At 41.7% G+C, this 17935-nt stretch overlaps 1 protein-coding gene across 1 annotated transcript in view; it reads right to left on the bottom strand.

The window, feature by feature from the left end:
* The window catches only part of PPP3R1 (protein phosphatase 3 regulatory subunit B, alpha), a 52999-nt gene that overhangs the window by 16725 nt on the left and 18339 nt on the right, over positions 1-17935 (bottom strand). The window contains exon 2 of the mRNA XM_018566946.1: positions 5726-5765. Within this exon, the coding sequence (XP_018422448.1) occupies positions 5726-5765 (40 nt within the window). The remainder of the gene's footprint in view (positions 1-5725; positions 5766-17935) is intronic.

Below are 17935 nucleotides of genomic sequence, written 5' to 3'. Positions count from 1 at the left end.
TGGAGACTGAAATCGTGATCTAATGTCAAAGGATCAAACACTGCCAGAGCTTTTTTTGCAGACTTGACAATATTTCAGCATGATGCATTTTAGAGTATGCCGATAATATATTTTTATTTTTTTAGAAAAAAGCGTGTTGGTGTAAGAACATTTTTAGTGGAAGATTGGAAAATATACACTGCAGGTTAATGAAACACCACCTCATACTAAAAGCTATAGCCAGGCAAAAAACAGTACCACATCAAAAGATACAAATGAACGAGAACGGGAAGCCACACTGGAAACCACAGTGAATCAGTTTTAGGCAACTTCTGGGAACCTAGACTGCAGCAGACTAAGCAGGTGAGGAATTTGTATTTGAAAATTACATAGAATACGCTAGACAGCGCCACCATTCTATACAATAAAACATATACAAGATTGCAGCTTTAAACACCAATAAGCAGAATCAGTGTTTGAACTGGCCACATATCCATCTATACATCTATCCATACATAGTCCTGTCTCACAACAAGTCTGCTCGATGTGCTGTCTGACCAAAATGTTCCCGTATCTAATGACCTAAAACACCCACGATGCCCCCCCCCCATGGCCAGACTGATGTTTTCAGTGACAGTATAAGGAAACACGGCACTCATGTCAATTGAAGACCTTTACCCCCTTTCACTAAAAATCACATCAGCATACAGCTCTGAATGCAGATATGAAATCATCTTACATTCATGGTCACATATCTAGTCACATGTCCCAGGAAGTAAAGGGAAATATATTTGCTCTTTGTTAAAAAAAAAAAAAAAGGCCACAATGAGAAGGCTGGGGAGGAAAAGAAAAATAAGGCATGCAAAGAATACAAAGCCTGCAATTATCTAGAAGTATCGGTTTGTAGAATGTCATTGCTAATCATTTTTATAGGTACCTTTGTAGTCACTCCAAAGATATGGGTAAAGTTCCCCTTTAAGTGGCTCTATAACTATGATCACACACAAGTATGAGTGAAACGTGTAAGATTTTGTCTGAGACGCATGCTATGCCTATTGTTGAATTAAAGATTACAACCGATCTTCAATTGACACAGGAGTGCCGCGTTTCCTTAAAGTTCAAGTGTATTTCATGGCTGGTTAGGAGCTGGTGTGCACCCTGTTAGTGGATCCAAGTGGATTGACCTGGAGCAGCACCTAGTACATGTGCTTTGGAAGTTGTGATCTTTTCAGCTTTAGGTCACATAAGGCAGCAGTACTCATACAGCAAGAAGTGATAGCTTGTGTTGTTCCTCAAAATAATGCAATTTGCTAATGCCAACATGCACCGCACCCCATTGATTCATGTGAAGTGTGAAGATTAATGATAGGTCCACTTTAAGAGTATTTGATTCATAAGCACAGTGCTGAAGGCGACAGACAAGGCATCTATTTCCATCTCTTGGCTCACATTACACAGGCAGTGCCCTTGAAGATATACATAGACACTTGTATTCCAACATACTACAGAAAATCAGAAAGAAGAATTGCACGGATGAGGATTTCCCTGGGAAAACAGTCTTCCAAAGACAAGATTAAAGAGGGACCTTTTAGAGTGAAACAAACATTCAAGGGGTTACCCAGCTTCACCTGAAGAAACATTAACCATCCTGTTCCCTTTCTAGCAGAGCATAGCACACATGTTGGACGAGCGTCATGTCCTCACCGGTCCTTCTTTCTTAGTTACTAAACTATGGGTCAGTTCTACCCTCTACACATACAAGGGTTGGTGTTTTCTATACTTGCATATATTTAATAGCAAAATAAGGAATACTGTAGACTAACCTTTTCTCTGCCAATTTTTTGGAATCATTTAGCTGGCAGAAATATGACAACCATGTGAATTGCATAGCAATCTTATATTGACAAAGAACCCATCCAATCATAAAAACTAGGCGAGGCTATATAAAAATACCTGCATGGGATGGAATTTGGTTTTATTAGGTCTAAGCAGACTATATCCTGCGTGTTGTTGTAGTGCAGTGTCACATGATGTTTTCTAGGGAAATCAGTCTATTATACAGTAAGAATGTGTGTTCTGAGGGGAGTGGGATCATACAATATATTTTATGCCCTGTGTGGCAATTATCTGTGGAATGATCTTCCAATGAAATATAAAAAAGCTGAATTGTAAAAACATTGCAACGTGTCACACATTGCTGCATTCGTTGCAATGGGAAGGCAGATTAGTTCCCTCTCATGTTGTAGGCCGACACTAAGGCCCAATTGACACCAGGGTGGTTGCGGCTCAGCACGGTTTCCGCGCAAATTTTAAAAAGGGTGGCTTGGGGCGTTTTAAATTGCATTTCAGCTCTGAAGCGTATTTAAAAACGCCCAAAACCACTCTGATCAGCGCGGTTCCTTGGAATCTATATGAAACCGCGCTGATCAAAGGGCCAAGGAGCATTTTGGGCGGCAGGCGGTTCGGATCACAGTCACATGAACGGTCCCCATGGCAATGTATGGAATCGCTCATGTCGGCGGTTCAGCGCGGCCGAACAGCCCTGGTGTGAACGGGGCCTAAAACCTTCTCATAGCACAGCTTACACATAAGGCATCAAATGCTTAAAAGGAGAGCTATGGGGTTAAGGCTTTTCCCCATAGTTCTCCTTGGGGTAACGGGAGGACACAAACTAGCCGTGACAGGATCGAGAAGTGAGCGAGCGCCGGCATGTGTTCGCTCACCTCCCGATCTACTGAGCCGACCTGTGACAGTCTCATTATCACAGGTCAGCTAGAACTATGAGGTGAGTGAAAAGCACTCCTCATAGTTCTCCTTTAACTTGCATGATAGATTTGATTTCCTGGTTTAGGCCTACTTCGCATGAACAGGTTGAAAAGCCACAAGTAGCCACATGCAGAGATATTCACAGTTTCCCATGTGGTCTTAAACAGAGGCACATGAACGATATACAATGCATGACTGTGTTACATTACCCAAAACCTTTACACGGAGACAAATGTAATTACTTTATAACTTCTCGGCCGTTTTGCTGACACTGCTGCTTCATTAATTTCAATGTCACTGACCTAGAACAACCATATTGCCAATGAAGTCAAAACACCTGTTGATCCCGCCAGTAAAGTCCACCTAATGTAGGTCCTAGTGATGGAGTGGGGGCACCTGAATGCAGAGCAAAGTTTCAGTCTCTTGCAGACTGCTGTACCCACTACAGTGGGAATGAGATGTTGGGAGGGGGTGCACCAAACACACAAGAAAAGGTTCATGCACTATGTGTAGCTACTCAGTACATAATGCATGGTAATGGGTAAATCTGCTATGTTACGAGGATCTCCAGAGGGATGTGCTGCAAATAAGTATATCTCATTGTAAAAATAGGAGAGACAGGGAAGGTATCCATTAATAAGCATGCTTAACAAAGTTAAGGTTTGGAGTTTAGAGCGCATTTTAATAGGTTAAGTGTTAAGGTTCAGCCTTTTCCCCCAAATCTTCCTAGCCAGCACCCACCCCCCCCCTAGCTGTCCAAAACTACTTGAAATGTCAAAAGGCTTTTCACTTAAGTGAATGGAGCTTGGGTTGCATGTGTATGTGGCACAATGGCCACCAGCCTTGCATTGTAGTGGGCACAAAAAGCATGTCTAAAAGGTTAACAGGCAGGTGTACCCTATACAAAAACGGTTAACATGGGAAAAGGGTCCATCAAAAATAATTGCACTTGTCCTTTAATCAAACCTTGACTGAAACACCTTGGCATTCAATCCTTAAGCTGGCTATACACCTATAGATTTTCTATGGTCAGAGGGAAAAAGTGCAACAGATTCCCCCATCTACGCTAAACTGTGTGAATGGAGGAATCTCCCACTGGGCCAAGCTTCGGTATCTTGCTAGTCGGCCCCGCTGGCTCAAAATACCTGAACAATCTGATGGGATGAAGGCACTGCAGGTATTTTGAGAGTTAGTGGGGCCGACCGGCTTGGCCCAGAGGGAGATTCCTCCACCCACACAGTTTAGCGTAGATGAGGAATCTGTTGCACTTTTTCGATCTGACTATAGAAAATCTGCAGAACATCTATAGGTGTATGGCCAGTTAGCAGGCCTGCAGCAAGATAAACCGGTGTGGAGCGCTCATGAGAAGAATCAACTTGGAGAGATCACTCCTTCCTGGCCAATCCTTTCTTCTGTGCAACGAGAGAAAGGTGGTGTCAGTGTCAGTATACTGCTTCAGTCCAACAGACATGTGGTATGTGCAGCTTCGCACACTACAAGGGACAAGCAGGTGTGGCTCCAGCATTTATTCCGGGGAAGACTTGCTGTCAATCTATAACTGTTTACATTTACATATAGGGTTGCCAGATACAGTAAGAATTCACATTATTTAGATGAACTTTCTAATGTATAATCAAATCAATAAATAAGCCAGTAGTAAACTTATCAAGCACATTTTGTGACAGAGCCAATTAACAGGAGTAATGACCATGCACCAGTGATGAATGTAAACAGAATATAAATGTGTCCTGACCATGTGCTCTTCAGCTAAAAAAAAGTATCCAGTGACGAGTCCCTATGGAACATTTAAAGGTTTCTTTGGTGCATCATAAGAAATATCAGTCTCATAATGTACAAGAAGCCAACTTCTCTATGTGCTCCATCTTATCTTTCACATATGCCAAAGTTATCTGACAATTAGGCAGCCAGAGATCATCCGCTCATTACCGCACTCACCTTACTCCAGCCAACTAAATGCAAGAGGAGGAAGAAGGCATTAGCACAGTAAAGGGGCTAGAGAAACATGCAGGAATATTACAGTCCCTGGAGCAACTTAAGTGTGTACCCACTCAAGGGACCTTAGACCCCTGGTGTGAAGGGGGAGGAAAGCTGCAGGGACCGGTCTATCAGCCAGTCGGGTATGAGATTAGGGTGAGCCAATGCACCAAAATAGGAATTTGGAGATGTACCATTTTTGCAACACAGACCACCACAACCCACAGTAGTGTGTTGTGCTAGCAGGGACACAGCAGTAACACTTGCTTTTAGGCTATGTTCACACCATGTCTAGACCAAATCTAGAGCAGATCTGCCAACACAGTGCATTTTTACGGTGATTTTGACGCGTTCCAGTGCTGTTTTTTTTAAAGACTAAAATGGGCTTTCAGGTGCAGTCCAGTGCGCTTGTATGCGTTCCAGTGCATTTCAGGCCAGAGGCAATGAGACTAGCAGTATTTTTGTCTGGACCGGACTGTGCTGGTGTGAACAGAGCCCAGAAATTCCATAGGGATACATTGGGATGCTTTTTTTGGTCAGGGAACGTACTGTTCTGGTCTGGACATGGTGTTTACAAGCCCTTAGTAGAGTGAGAAAGGATAGACCTGTCAGCTTTTTAATGCCATGGGAATTTCTCTCACTTCCTGTCATGGAAACTTAAATCACACAGTCAGGAAGTGAGCGAAGATATCCTCAACAGGTACACAGAGCAGTAAAAACTTAAGTCTAAGCTTTCTGCCACTAAATCTTAAAATAAAAAACAAACACTTTAGGTACCAAGAAAAATGTAAATTTTCATTATGGGTTCAGTTCATGGTGTTATGATGGACAAATCAGTATTCTATTACCACCAGCAGCTCCCAGAACACAAGTATAATGCACAGACATAGCTCTACTCGTGCTTGCATGCATGTGCTTTTGTATCATAACCAATCACAGCTCCATTCATTAACATTATAGATGTTTGGCAAAAAATAATACTTACAATGTGAGCACATTTCCAACGGGTAGCTTGCCTCATTTCCCTGTAAACAAAAAAGGAGAGATTTAGAATTGTCCAAAGCAACGTTAACAAAGCAAGATCTTCAGCTGAACACACAGATATAAGCCTGCTTGAGAGGCTTGCTTGCCAAACTCGTATTTAGCTTGGCCACCACAAGCCAACAGTCATTATTGGACTAGCCCGGTGGCTGAACTCAACGAAACTTTATAGAGGCCTCAAGGAACGCAGGTGTGTAGTGTACAAACAAGCAAAGTGTACATTTGAAGACGAGAATAACGTTCCCTGACATATCTGCATTTTCCCTTGTTTAGCCCCACACATCACATTTCCATTACAGAACCCACACTCATCACATGTGACAGAACTCAGATGCAGACACTATTATATGACCTCCGCAGCAATATTTGCATCATCCTCTGCACTCCTACTCTGACAATCAGTGCACGTGGCAGCATCTGCCATGACGAGTAATGGGCTACCTCCAGTTTGTCATCAGATTACCACACATCAGTGGATCACGGGTGCAATACTTGTCTCTGGCTCCTGCAGATTATCCCTCCTGTCCCTGTCATTACTTAGGTAAGGACATTAATTAACAAGGTGAATGAATGGACTACAAGAGTGTGATGACATCACCGACACGTGTATTCTATTGAGAACTATAAGTCCCTCTGTTGCCATTGCAGATGGGACTTCGTTTCTCAATTAACAAATCCTGTCAAAGGATCCTCAGGGGGCGATGAAGTGACCAAGTTTAATGTTACACCCTGTATACGGAACAGGAAACTTGGTCTAAGGGCCCATTCACACTATCTTGATTACCATATACATGTCTCATAGATAGAATCGTTAGGAACCACATTCTATGGCCAGACGTATTTGACGCTAGTAGTTTTCTCTGTAATTGGCAGGCTGCTTTGGACAAAGGTGTAAGCCTCTCTGAACAAGATGAAAAGCAGCTTTGGCCAGAGTTCTGTTAGATTTGTTTTTATCTGGCCCCATCAGGCTGTGATTCAGTGGACTTCATGCTGCAGTTAACCAAGACAAAAGGACCTATTAGCATCAAATCACGAGAACATATGTGAGCAGAAAATAGGCTTCAGTTGCAGGAAATAGTACAGCGTATAATAAACAGAACGAAACAAGTATAGGGCTGCAACTGATTATTTTCATAGTCAGTTGGCCGATTATTTTTTAGATTAAAATCGGATTAAAATAAAATTATCATCCTTAATTTAAAATACACAAATGTGTTACAAAGTTTACTTCAGAATAAAAACAGCACACACAATTGTTTGCAATTGCACGGCAATTTGTCATGCCGAAACTGAAAAATGAATGCTTGCACTATAGTGGGATGAGATGTTCCAGGGAGAGTGCTAATCCGCATCATCACTGCATATGCACAGGCCTGTAGCTTGTCAATTAGTCCTTGTCCACTGATTTCTGCCTCTGGTGCTGGAACCCTCACAATTTTTGGCTGCAATGTCTGGAAGGGGGGACATGTAAATCACAAATGAAGGCGCATTGGGCTCAGTCAGGGGAGGTAAAAGGAAGTTTGTTTACTTTGAGGCTTGTTTATTACATAGGATACACTGCAGATATTCCAGTTCTCTCTCAGTATCTCTGCTACAAGTTTCAAATAAAATAGCCAGTTAGCAAAGGCAAAAACTATGAATTTCTCAGCAGAAAATTATTTATTTTTAAGGTGGGGGGGGAGCGCTCACTGCGAATAAAATTAGTTAGTGCATTGTGGTGCCATTCATTGTAAATGGGGCCCTATTACATGTTTAGAGAAGTTGTGCTGCCCTTCCAAAAAACACAGCATGACTATTTGGTGCCCCGAGGTACGTTGCAGCCCATATGAATCAGCTGCATAAAAGCATGCCCCTCAATGCACGAATATGCATGCGCAGTGGTGTACTACATTTTGGTGTGAATGGTCCTTACTGGCCACTGGTACAGAATCAGTTGACAGTGGAAAGGCAGTTGGCAATGCTTAGTCATGAAATCAGAACCAGTCAGGCCCAAAAAAACATGAAGATTAAGCAAGGAGCACAGAAGAGGCTTTTCTGGCTGAAGAGTATAAACCTTGTGGGGTCTTCTGTGAGGCAGGATAATTACTTTTTGAAAGTATAAAATAGAGTACAGGTTCCCTCATGGATATGAACTTTTGGATCAAGCCCAAAGGTGTTTACTTGCCAGGCACAGTACAAAGCCAAACACTTTTACAGGGATACCACGCTTCGCAAATTACTCTGACTTGACTACGCTCTATGGAGATCACTAAAATTTGAACTTCTACCACTTAGTATATTTGAATTCTTAATCTGCAAAACACGGGTTTCATTTACACAGAATACAAAAGCTTTTCCCATCCAGTGCAGGTTTTACAATAGCCACCATGCTGCCACTAGGACATAAGAAAAGAAAAAAAATAAATACCCCATCTGTAAAAACAATTTGACAGTGTGGTAGCTTCATACAGCCAGCAGATGTCACTTTCCCAAATACGAAACAAACATTCTCTATATAGCAAACAATTCCAGCCTTTATAAATATGGCACAAGACTACATGTATTTTACAATGCTAGACAATATTTAACAACTGTGTGCAAAGATCACAAGTCACAAATTCTATGAGCATATTCCTGGCAAAAATACTGACAGGACTAGAAATCATCAAGAATGGAGGAGTTACAAGCCCAGGTTTTCATTACTATATCATCTCCTTCTTGCACGGACAAGATATCATAGAAAAGTTCTGCAATAGGGACACAGTAGGTTGGGGGGAAGGGTTAAAGAGATGGACAATACCTTCCGTCTTGGTGACAATCACATGCTCCATTTCCTGCACAGGTGTCACAGGGCAAGGAAATAAGGCACAATCTCACCAATGAGGTCATAAGTACCCATATCTTCAAAACAACAACAAAAGTCACCTTTAGAAATGTTTAGTAATGACAATCTACAAAACACATACTTCTAGATAATTGCCGGCTTCTTATTTTATGTATAACATTTCTCTTTTCCTCCCCATTCTCCTCACATTGGCCAATTAAACTCAGGGCAGGTTATTATATCTCCCTTTACTTCCTGGAACTCTGGCACTTGTGACTAGGACATGTGACCATGCACATCATCTCAATGGTGGAAAAATGTCTTTCCCTGAGATCTTGTGAGATTACAGATGAGATTTCCCAGCAATGCTCTGCTGATGCAAACTTCCCAGGATGCAATGCTTGGGCACAGATTACATCCTTTGTGCTAAACTGGGGGAAAAAATGGAAGTAAAATAAAAATATGTTTAGCTAATGTAAGATGATTTCATATCAGCATGCAGAGCTGCACGCTGATGTGATTTTTAGTCAGGGGTAAAGGTCAGCTTTAAACTGAGATCTTACCAATAGCTGGAGATTTAAGTAGGCTTTAGGTAAAGGAATTTTCTGAACACAGCCTTGAAATTCTTTATAGTTTAATAAAGCGTGCCCGTTCCAAAATTCATGTTCCGTCCAAGGCAAAGCTGGACAGGGCTGTGTAACCAAGTGTTCTGCCCAGCTAATCAGGACTGATCATTCTGCACTGAACTCACAGAACCCCCTGGCACAAAATCAGATTGTGTGCAGAAGTCTCACATGAAACACAAAGGCACTTTTGTATTGTTTAAGGACACCAGGCTATAAGCCGCAGTTCTCCTTTACAAAATGGACTCTTCTACGATTAGCATTTCCCTGGTTGATTCTGTAGAGTGGCTCAGTAGGCTAAAGTTGGGGCTGCTGTAGGTAGATCTCTGCAGATCATCAGCTTTGCTCTGAAGCAGCAAAGCCAACATACAAACAAGGGAAACCAGCAATTCTTGTTGGCTTACTGCTGAATTTCTTTTTCTGCCAATGCTCTCTCTTACAAATGAATGGTGCAAAGATGTGCTGTATCCCAACACAACAATTTCACCCAAAAGAAATGTATACAAACATCAACAATCATCTTAAAATCTTAACACTACACATAAATGCATATGTTTGTAAAGTACAGGTGAAACTCGAATAATTAGAATATCGTGCAAAAGTAATTGCAATAAGTGCTGCAAAAGGGGCCCAAACCAAGTACTGAGTACATATGCATGCTTGTACTTTTCACAGTTCCAATATTGTTCTATGTACAATCCTTGTTTTATTGATTGCATGTAATAATCTACTTTTTTGAGATTGTGGATTTGGGGTTCTTGGGGTTTTCATGAGCTGTAAGCCATAATCATCACAATTATGACAAATCACGGCTTGAATTATCTTGCTTTGCATGTAATGAGTCTATCTCATATATTAGTTTCACCTTTTAAGTTGCATTAGTGAAATAAATGAACTTTGCACGATATTCTAATTATTCGAGTTTCACCTGTATATGTGCAGGAGTGAAGCTGGGAATACGCATTCTGTACATTTCCAGTTTGTGCAGCAGGACCTACACCATTGCAAACTGTTATTTAACTTATGTTTAACTGACTTAACAGATGTCTGAGCAGACAGTGGCTCTCTACCCAGCTGACAAGATTGATCCTCTTATGCGAAAGGATTCCCCCCCAGCATATCACTTTACAAATCTGTGCAAAAGGCCAAGGGATTGCACATACACAGCAAGTTCTAAGGACAGATGCCTACACCTACCACCTATATGAAGACTCTTCATAAACACAGCCAGTTACTGACTAGAGGGATCAAGTTAAAAAAAAAAAGAAAAAAAAAGGCTGGGTTCAGTAATATAAACTGCAGATATTAATGAATGAGCCCGTAAGTGGAACAATCAGGACAATGGTTAATAAAAACATAGGGGAATTGTGTTTCTGACCATTTAAGTCAGTGGTTATGAGGTTATGAAGTAAAGAAGGCCTCAACTATGGCTCCTGATATAACTAAAAGGGCACAAAATGTTCAGTATAGGTAATGCTAGAGGACTGTCTGAGACTGCAGACATACTAGGGGACTTGATGGTCACAGATTGTGTACATGCCACAAATGTGGTCGGAGTCTGGAGACTTGATACATTAGACAATGTAGGCTAGAAAAGAAAGAGTAAATACAAATTGAACTATTGAGCAAGCCTACATTTTTCAGTGAATGTGTTCTTTTGGCAATGTTTTCTATTGAAGTGCCATGAGAAAATGAGGCACCATGATGCAAATCAGAGCAGCTCAGTTTGCAATACCTGTAAATCATGCAGCCTGAGGTGGGAGCATGGTCTCCAATGTCTGCACTGCATGCATTTCACCCCAGAAAGCAAGCAGAACTGGAGATTTGCAACAACAATGTTTAATGGTCACCAGTCCCCTCCTGAGGGATATGTCCCCCCCCCCCATCTAATTTTGTATACACAGCTGCTACATTTTGAAAATACAGGAACAAAACAGGCCTACAAGACTAGCAACTAATCTGAGCTGCCAGATTCATCCAGGACATATCTATAGATGCATTCTGACAGAAGAACTTATGAAAAACCTGCTAACATACTGAAGATCAATGATGAACAGAAGAACTTCACTGACCTTAAATGTAATATCACTATGTTTTAGGGAAGAAACATTCTAACTAAAATGATTTTTAAAAAAGGTAAATCCTCAAAAATCAATTAGCAAAGACCTGTAATCATCTCTAGTTTAGAATAGTTGGTTCTACAAAATCCCCACCTCCTTATCATTGATGTGCAGTAGCACTTTAAATCCCCACCACCATGAACCACAAGCCTCCTTCCTCCGCCTCCTCCTCCTCCTGTGATAAGGCAGCAATCCTCCTTCCTCCATGGAGTGGGCTCTCAAATCTAAACAGTGTTTACATCTGTGATCGCTGACCATCACAATTACAAGGCAGTGAGCCACTCTGGTTGTGCATTATGCCCCTCATCTGTAATGTGTAAAGATATCATGTCACAGGTATAGATACAGGCCGCCAGCCACTGTCAGAATGTCTAAACAGAGCTAGCAGCTCCGTTCGGCGAAGAATTTTCCAACCTGCTCCTTTGATCAGCTGATTAAGAGATGCCGGGTTGAAGGGTACTGAATAGAACCCACACAGTGAATTCTTGATTAATTGGCTGAAATCTAAAGTCTATATAACCTATTTAAGTCTCTTCTGCCATAAAAGCATGTTGCTGCCTGGTCAAGGCTAAAGGCTTAAGACTTTTGTCTTGCGATGGTTGTAAGCTAATTAAAAGCTTGTACGATCTGCCCATCTTGGACAGGAAGATCGTACTTGCGATCATTGCAAGCCCGCCCCCTTAAGGGGCGGGCTTGCGATGACTGCAATGAGGGGTGGGCTTCCAATGACTGCAAACGGGCGGTGTGCGCATGCGCACACCGGCCCGTTCGGCAGTGGTCCAACAAGCAGGCCACTAACTCGCAGAGAATCGTACGATTCCTGGCGGGTTTTCCAACCTGCTTGTTCGACGGAAGACGTGCGACCGTACAGTAGAAACGGTTGCACGCCTTCCATACGCTGCACGATCGTGGGATTTCCCGCTATTCTCGTACGAGAATCGTGCAGTGTATTGTATGGGCACCTTTAGTTTCTGCAAACCCCTTACTCTCCCTCCTCTATTGGCCTTTCATATGGAAAACATTGATCGCCTGCTGAAGTCTGTAGTCATCTCAAGGGCCCTATAGCCTTAAATAAGTTCTATAAGTACAAAGGTGTTTAAACCTACCAAAACATGTTCCAATCAGTCCAGAAGATCAGGTGAAAAGTATTACCCATAATGGTTTTTGGCCATCATTTGGAGAACGGTAAATAAATATTGAATCTTTCATTCCATAAAAGACCAGATCTGCCAGTGTGAAGTCAGCAAAGATCACAACTAAAAGGAGGACACTAAGAGAGGGATGTCTACAAATATCCAAACACAAAATGAAGACAGCACAGTTTTGTAATTCTAGACTGACATCACTCAGCAATGAAGGCACCTTTTGTTTTAGCCCAAGAGAACCGCCCTGCGGGCAGCATTTCCAGAGGAATTTTGAGCTGTAAAACACTAAAATGGTCTCTGATCGCCCACTCCAAAGTATTACGTAAATAAGCACATGTTTAAGTGATCCATGTTAGGAAAGGGGCTGTAGTCACACACAAGAGACATGTATACTGTGTAGGAGATGTGGAGGCTCAGACTTTCCAGCGTATTACATCTCAGGGATCCCCCACACCATTCTCAAGTATCCTTTTCAGGTCGACATATCTGTAACACGTGTTCCAGGCTCAGGGGAAGATTCTCCAGGCATGCTGTAATGTCTCGGCTTAAAGGTGCAGGAACTTTAAAAAAAGAAATCCATTTTTCTATATCTGGTGCCTTGAAGTATAGGCGGTACACAGGGGCTATATATTAAAATAAATAAAAAGGTAACAGAAAAGTGCAGCTGTTGGCCACAGTGATCAACCAGATTTCATGAATGAAAAAACAATTGATTTGTTACCATGGGCAACATCTAATGTTAGATTCCATTTTCTATAAAATAGTACTCTATTTTCTTAAAGGAGAAATGTAAACAGTCAATAGCAAAAGTTGTGATTTTTGATACACAAGATCTTAACCACCTCACATCTGGTCATTGTACTTAAACGGCTGGACTGTGGCTTTTTGGATACGGGTGAGCGTGTTTTAAAAGGAGAACTATGGGGTTAAGGCTTTTCGGCATAGTTCTCCTTAGGGTAAAGGGAGGACACAAACTAGCGTCCTCCCGTCACCCTAGGCTCAGTATACCGCGAGCTGTAGCTAGCGGTATAATGAGACATTCTACTGAGCCGACCTGTGACAGTCTCATTGTCACAGGTCGGCCAGAACTATGAGGTGAGTGAAAAGCACACCTCAGTTCTCCCTTAAATCTGCTTGAATTGTAAACAGCCAGCGATGGCTTGTTTGTATACAAGAGTTCCGGCGGCAGTAGAGCAGCCTGATCGCTTGCATTATGCATGGGGGTGTGCACGCCTACCCTGCCGCCACCCATCCGGAGCTCCGCTGTACCCGGGACTGGCACATGGGCTCTGTGCAGGGAGATCAGTACACTATCTCCCCGCCAGTCTCTGAATGCAAGAAGTGATGTATATATAGCTGTCACTGCCCAGGTGCAGATATAGGAGAGAAGCTGATCTCTGCTTCATCAGCTTTTTTGAGGGTCCCTTAGGGTGACATTAGGGGTCTTGGAGACCCCTGATGTCTTCACAAAGATGACCGGTCACTGTAATTTGCCCCCCCCCCCTTAACACCTTATGTGATGAAGTTATGTATGAATAAAAATTACGCACAAACCATGGGCAATTTTGGGTACGGTTGTGTCTTTTGCGATTTCATGGGCACGTATAATTTTAAAGCTTGGCATGTTTGGACACACACACAACTTGTCCTTTAACTGAAGCAGAAGAAAGTCTGACCACCTGGAAGATTTTGTGTCTGGCAGGGCTGTAAATACATCCAGTAAAATATTTTTGGGAGGTGAAGATCTACCACGTATATATCTCAATGGTGTATTAAGCCATTTTCCTGAAGTTTAGCTTCAACATGCTTTCCTACAGAAAAAAAAAGTTTGAGTCAGGTAAATTACCTGCTAGGTAATTGCATCTCTCGGAGATAGTGAGAATTTTCTACAGTCATTTGTGCCCCACGCTGTACAAGGACAAGAAACTGGGGGGAAAAAGTATTTTGCCACTGCAAAAAAGATGCAAGAGAAGTCTGGTCTACAAATCATGTAAAAGCACAAATATTAAAAATCACAACTGCAGCTGAAGCTAACACTGACCTGGTTTATAAAAGCAAAGATGCTGTGTGCTGCCTTTGTGAAGTTGCTCTGGGCATAGCACAAGGTTTATTATTGCTGTCCTGCACGTGGGTGTAGAGAAAATAAAAAATGCAATATAACAGTACATTGCAAGGGAATTGCTCCACCAACGCACATTACTAGTCTAATACAGAGCACTCCCTGCTGCCTCATTCAAGCTAATGAGAGAAGACAGATTTATACAGAAGCACTGTAGTGATCCAGCACTACACAATGGGAAAATGTTCCTTTGCAGACATAACAGAATTGAGACTGATGTCAAAAGAAATCATTTACAGGCAGCTGAACGGGTGGGGACCAGTGGAGAAATGTGGAAGTAGATTTTTGTCATTTCCATCCAACATAGCACCCCAAAACAGAGTGTACACTACAGCCAACTTCACAATCCAGATCAGACTGATATTTCTGGTAATGGTAGATGTTGGCGGGTTGAATATCCTGCAGGTATATAACCTAGAGGTTCAATATCTGCAACAGCCGGCAGTCTTGGCTGCTATGCCCAAATGCCAGGCCATTCTGATCAGGCAAAGCTGAAATTACCTGGCTGTGTGAAAGTTTGCCCACTCCTGTCCTGTCTCCCACACAGTTCTATTGTTCTATCGCAATGATGGCCCACCTTACTGGCCAAAAGCAACATCCATGGGGCAGGATAGGTTATGCAAGCTTCAAAACTCTGAGGTATGGTGTCAGTTCTGCAGAATGCTGTAGTTATGTGTAGGCACCTCTAAGACATGAAGTTTAGAGGTGAAATATGCCATGTCCCTCCTTAATGCTTCTTCATCAATCGGGTCATTTAGGGGTGCACCGTGGAAACAATCAGCACTTTAGACATGTTGGAAATTCTGTGACAAGTCTGATTCTTCAGCACCAAGCATTGCCAGGTGTGTGCTCTCCTATCTATATATTATACACATACACACACATTATAAATACACACAATTTGTTGATACCCTTACAGCGTCATTGAAATAATTAATGCATGTGGAATATTCAAGTACCAGTGTCAGAAAGCTCTAAGTCACGGGTCATGGGTCCTCCCACAGGATAATGACTGAAATCAGAGCTAAAAGCACTTAAAAATGGCTGAGTGCAAAAACACTGGAGTATTCTGAAGTGGCCGTCTAAGCCCTGATCTGAATCCTATTGAACATCTATGGAAAGAGCTGAAAAGTGCAGTCTGGAGAAGGCATCCTTGAAACCTGAGATAGCTGGAGCAGTTTGCACAAGAGTGGGCCAAACTACCTGTTGGCAGGTGCAGACTTCTCATTGAAGGATACAGAGATTTGTTTCCAGATGACAGAAAAGTTGGGTTAAAGGTCCCATCATTTTTGGTCATACTGTTATCATTTGTATTATTTAGGTTGAATCAAAAACCAAAAAGTTTGAGTTTCGTCACACATGGAATACACAAAATTACTGTGGTTAGTTTCAAGTTGTTTCAGAGAAAATGAAGGGTTTTTTTTTTTCCTGATATACTATGTACCCGTTACCTTTGCCAACAATAAACTGCCCTGGGAAGATCAGCGATTACAGATCATTGCACATATATAACTGCAACTGACTAAATCTGCTGCACTATTGTATGAGGAGCAAAACACTTGCCAATACAAACCGGTGCAGAGCCTTCAGTGGGTCAAACCTATTATTACAAAAGAAATGCCCAGTTCAATGCTGAAACTTTAAAGTACCAACAGCGCATACTGGGAATTGCAGTTAGAGGGTTCAAAACCCTCTAACATTGTGCCTTCTCCTCAAACAAAGACACTCAGCTCCTAGACAAGCCCTTAAGAAATAACAACCCAAGATGTATCCAGGCGCCAATTTATCGAATATTAGATTTTACAATCTAGCTAGTATTTTCTGGTCATGTTCGAGACTTTCAACTGGCTAACACATTGCCCAAAATGTCACCTCATCCCTCCTGATCCTTCAGTATCTGATAAAACTAGAGAACCTCACATGAACCTCTGCCTGTTTCACGACCTCACAAACCTCTTATTTCCTTATGGGAACACATTGTTTATTAGCAACAGAAAAAAAGCTATTTTATCGAACGGATTATGCCCAGAGACCCCCTAAACTACCTGATCGGAAAGCCACTCTTTCATCCCATGCTGAAAGGCACGGGATGCCCACAATCAGGCACTCACTGGAAAATGTTTTCCATACCTGGTCTAAATTTTCTGATATCAAAATAAGACCTAGATCAACTGAAAGATGTAAGGTCTATTTTCCAATACTCCACCTGGTACCTCATGGCCAAACTTCATGGCTCACTGGGCAAACAAGATGTGCTATAAACTTAAAAATATTTAACTCACCAACTGCCTTATATCCATTTAAAAATCAATCATATAAATGTCAGTCAAAGTACCGCAGCACTGAATACTGAACAATGGCCTGGATGGGAAGGGGGTTTAACACCGCGGATGTCAACTGGTTAAGTAGACTTCAATAGTCACAAACTACCCTTGATGCCTTTCAAGTCCCATACTTGAACTATTGACTCTGACTCTCCCTTTAATCATTTCTTATTGTAAAGCAACCTCGGTTTACTGTTTTCTCTCCTCTCTACTTTGCTTCAGATTTTCCCACTTTAGTTTTTGGTAATGAGTTAAACCTCATCAATTTATCAATGTGAAGTAGTATACAGATTTTTCTGTTTTGGGATAATTGTATAGTCCTTCAGGGCTTGTTCACACTGAAAGCATGTGCATTCCACAGCGGTAAGCTGCTTCCAATGAGGACACCTAATCAGGTTTTAAAAGGCCTTTCTCTCACTTAGGAAATGAAGGAAAATTTCACACAATGACTGGGGAAAAAAACTAAAACCTGACAGGTGTTTAACTATTCCCTACTCTAATTATAATTACAAAAAATAAAAAAATGTTGGTTTTGGATATACTTTCATCTTGATTTTAAGAGCACAGTGCTCAGCCTGGGCCTAGGGTTCAAGGGGCTTCTACAGGAACTTGCATCAATATAAAGAATGAAACGGTAACCTTTATGTTTATCCTTTCATTTAAAGTGATGCTTCACAGTACAGGCCATGCAGTTTCTTGGGGTGGGGGTATATATAAATGGCTGCTATTTGGATGAAAGGGAGAAAAACAGTGCACACACAGGGCTTCTATGACAAGCCGTACTGTAAATATGAGTGCAATGGTTGGTGGAAAAAAAAAAACTGTATAGAGAAGGGATAGAAAGAATGATGAAAGCATTCATGGAAAGGAAGAACATTGTTCGCATTACATATACATGATTTTCCTGTACTTTTTTCCCTGCTTTTATTAAGTTGATGCCAGGGTTGTTTAAGCCACGGCAAATACAGAAATACAGATAAAGAGGAAAAGCTAAAAAAAAAAAAAAAAATACTAATAAAA

The sequence above is a fragment of the Nanorana parkeri genome, unplaced genomic scaffold, assembly GCF_000935625.1.
Source record: "Nanorana parkeri isolate BGI_ZX_2015 unplaced genomic scaffold, ASM93562v1 scaffold990, whole genome shotgun sequence".
In the NCBI taxonomy this organism is placed as follows: domain Eukaryota; kingdom Metazoa; phylum Chordata; class Amphibia; order Anura; family Dicroglossidae; genus Nanorana; species Nanorana parkeri.
Note: the sequence above shows the minus strand (reverse complement) of the source record. Positions and strands in the feature narration are given on the sequence as shown.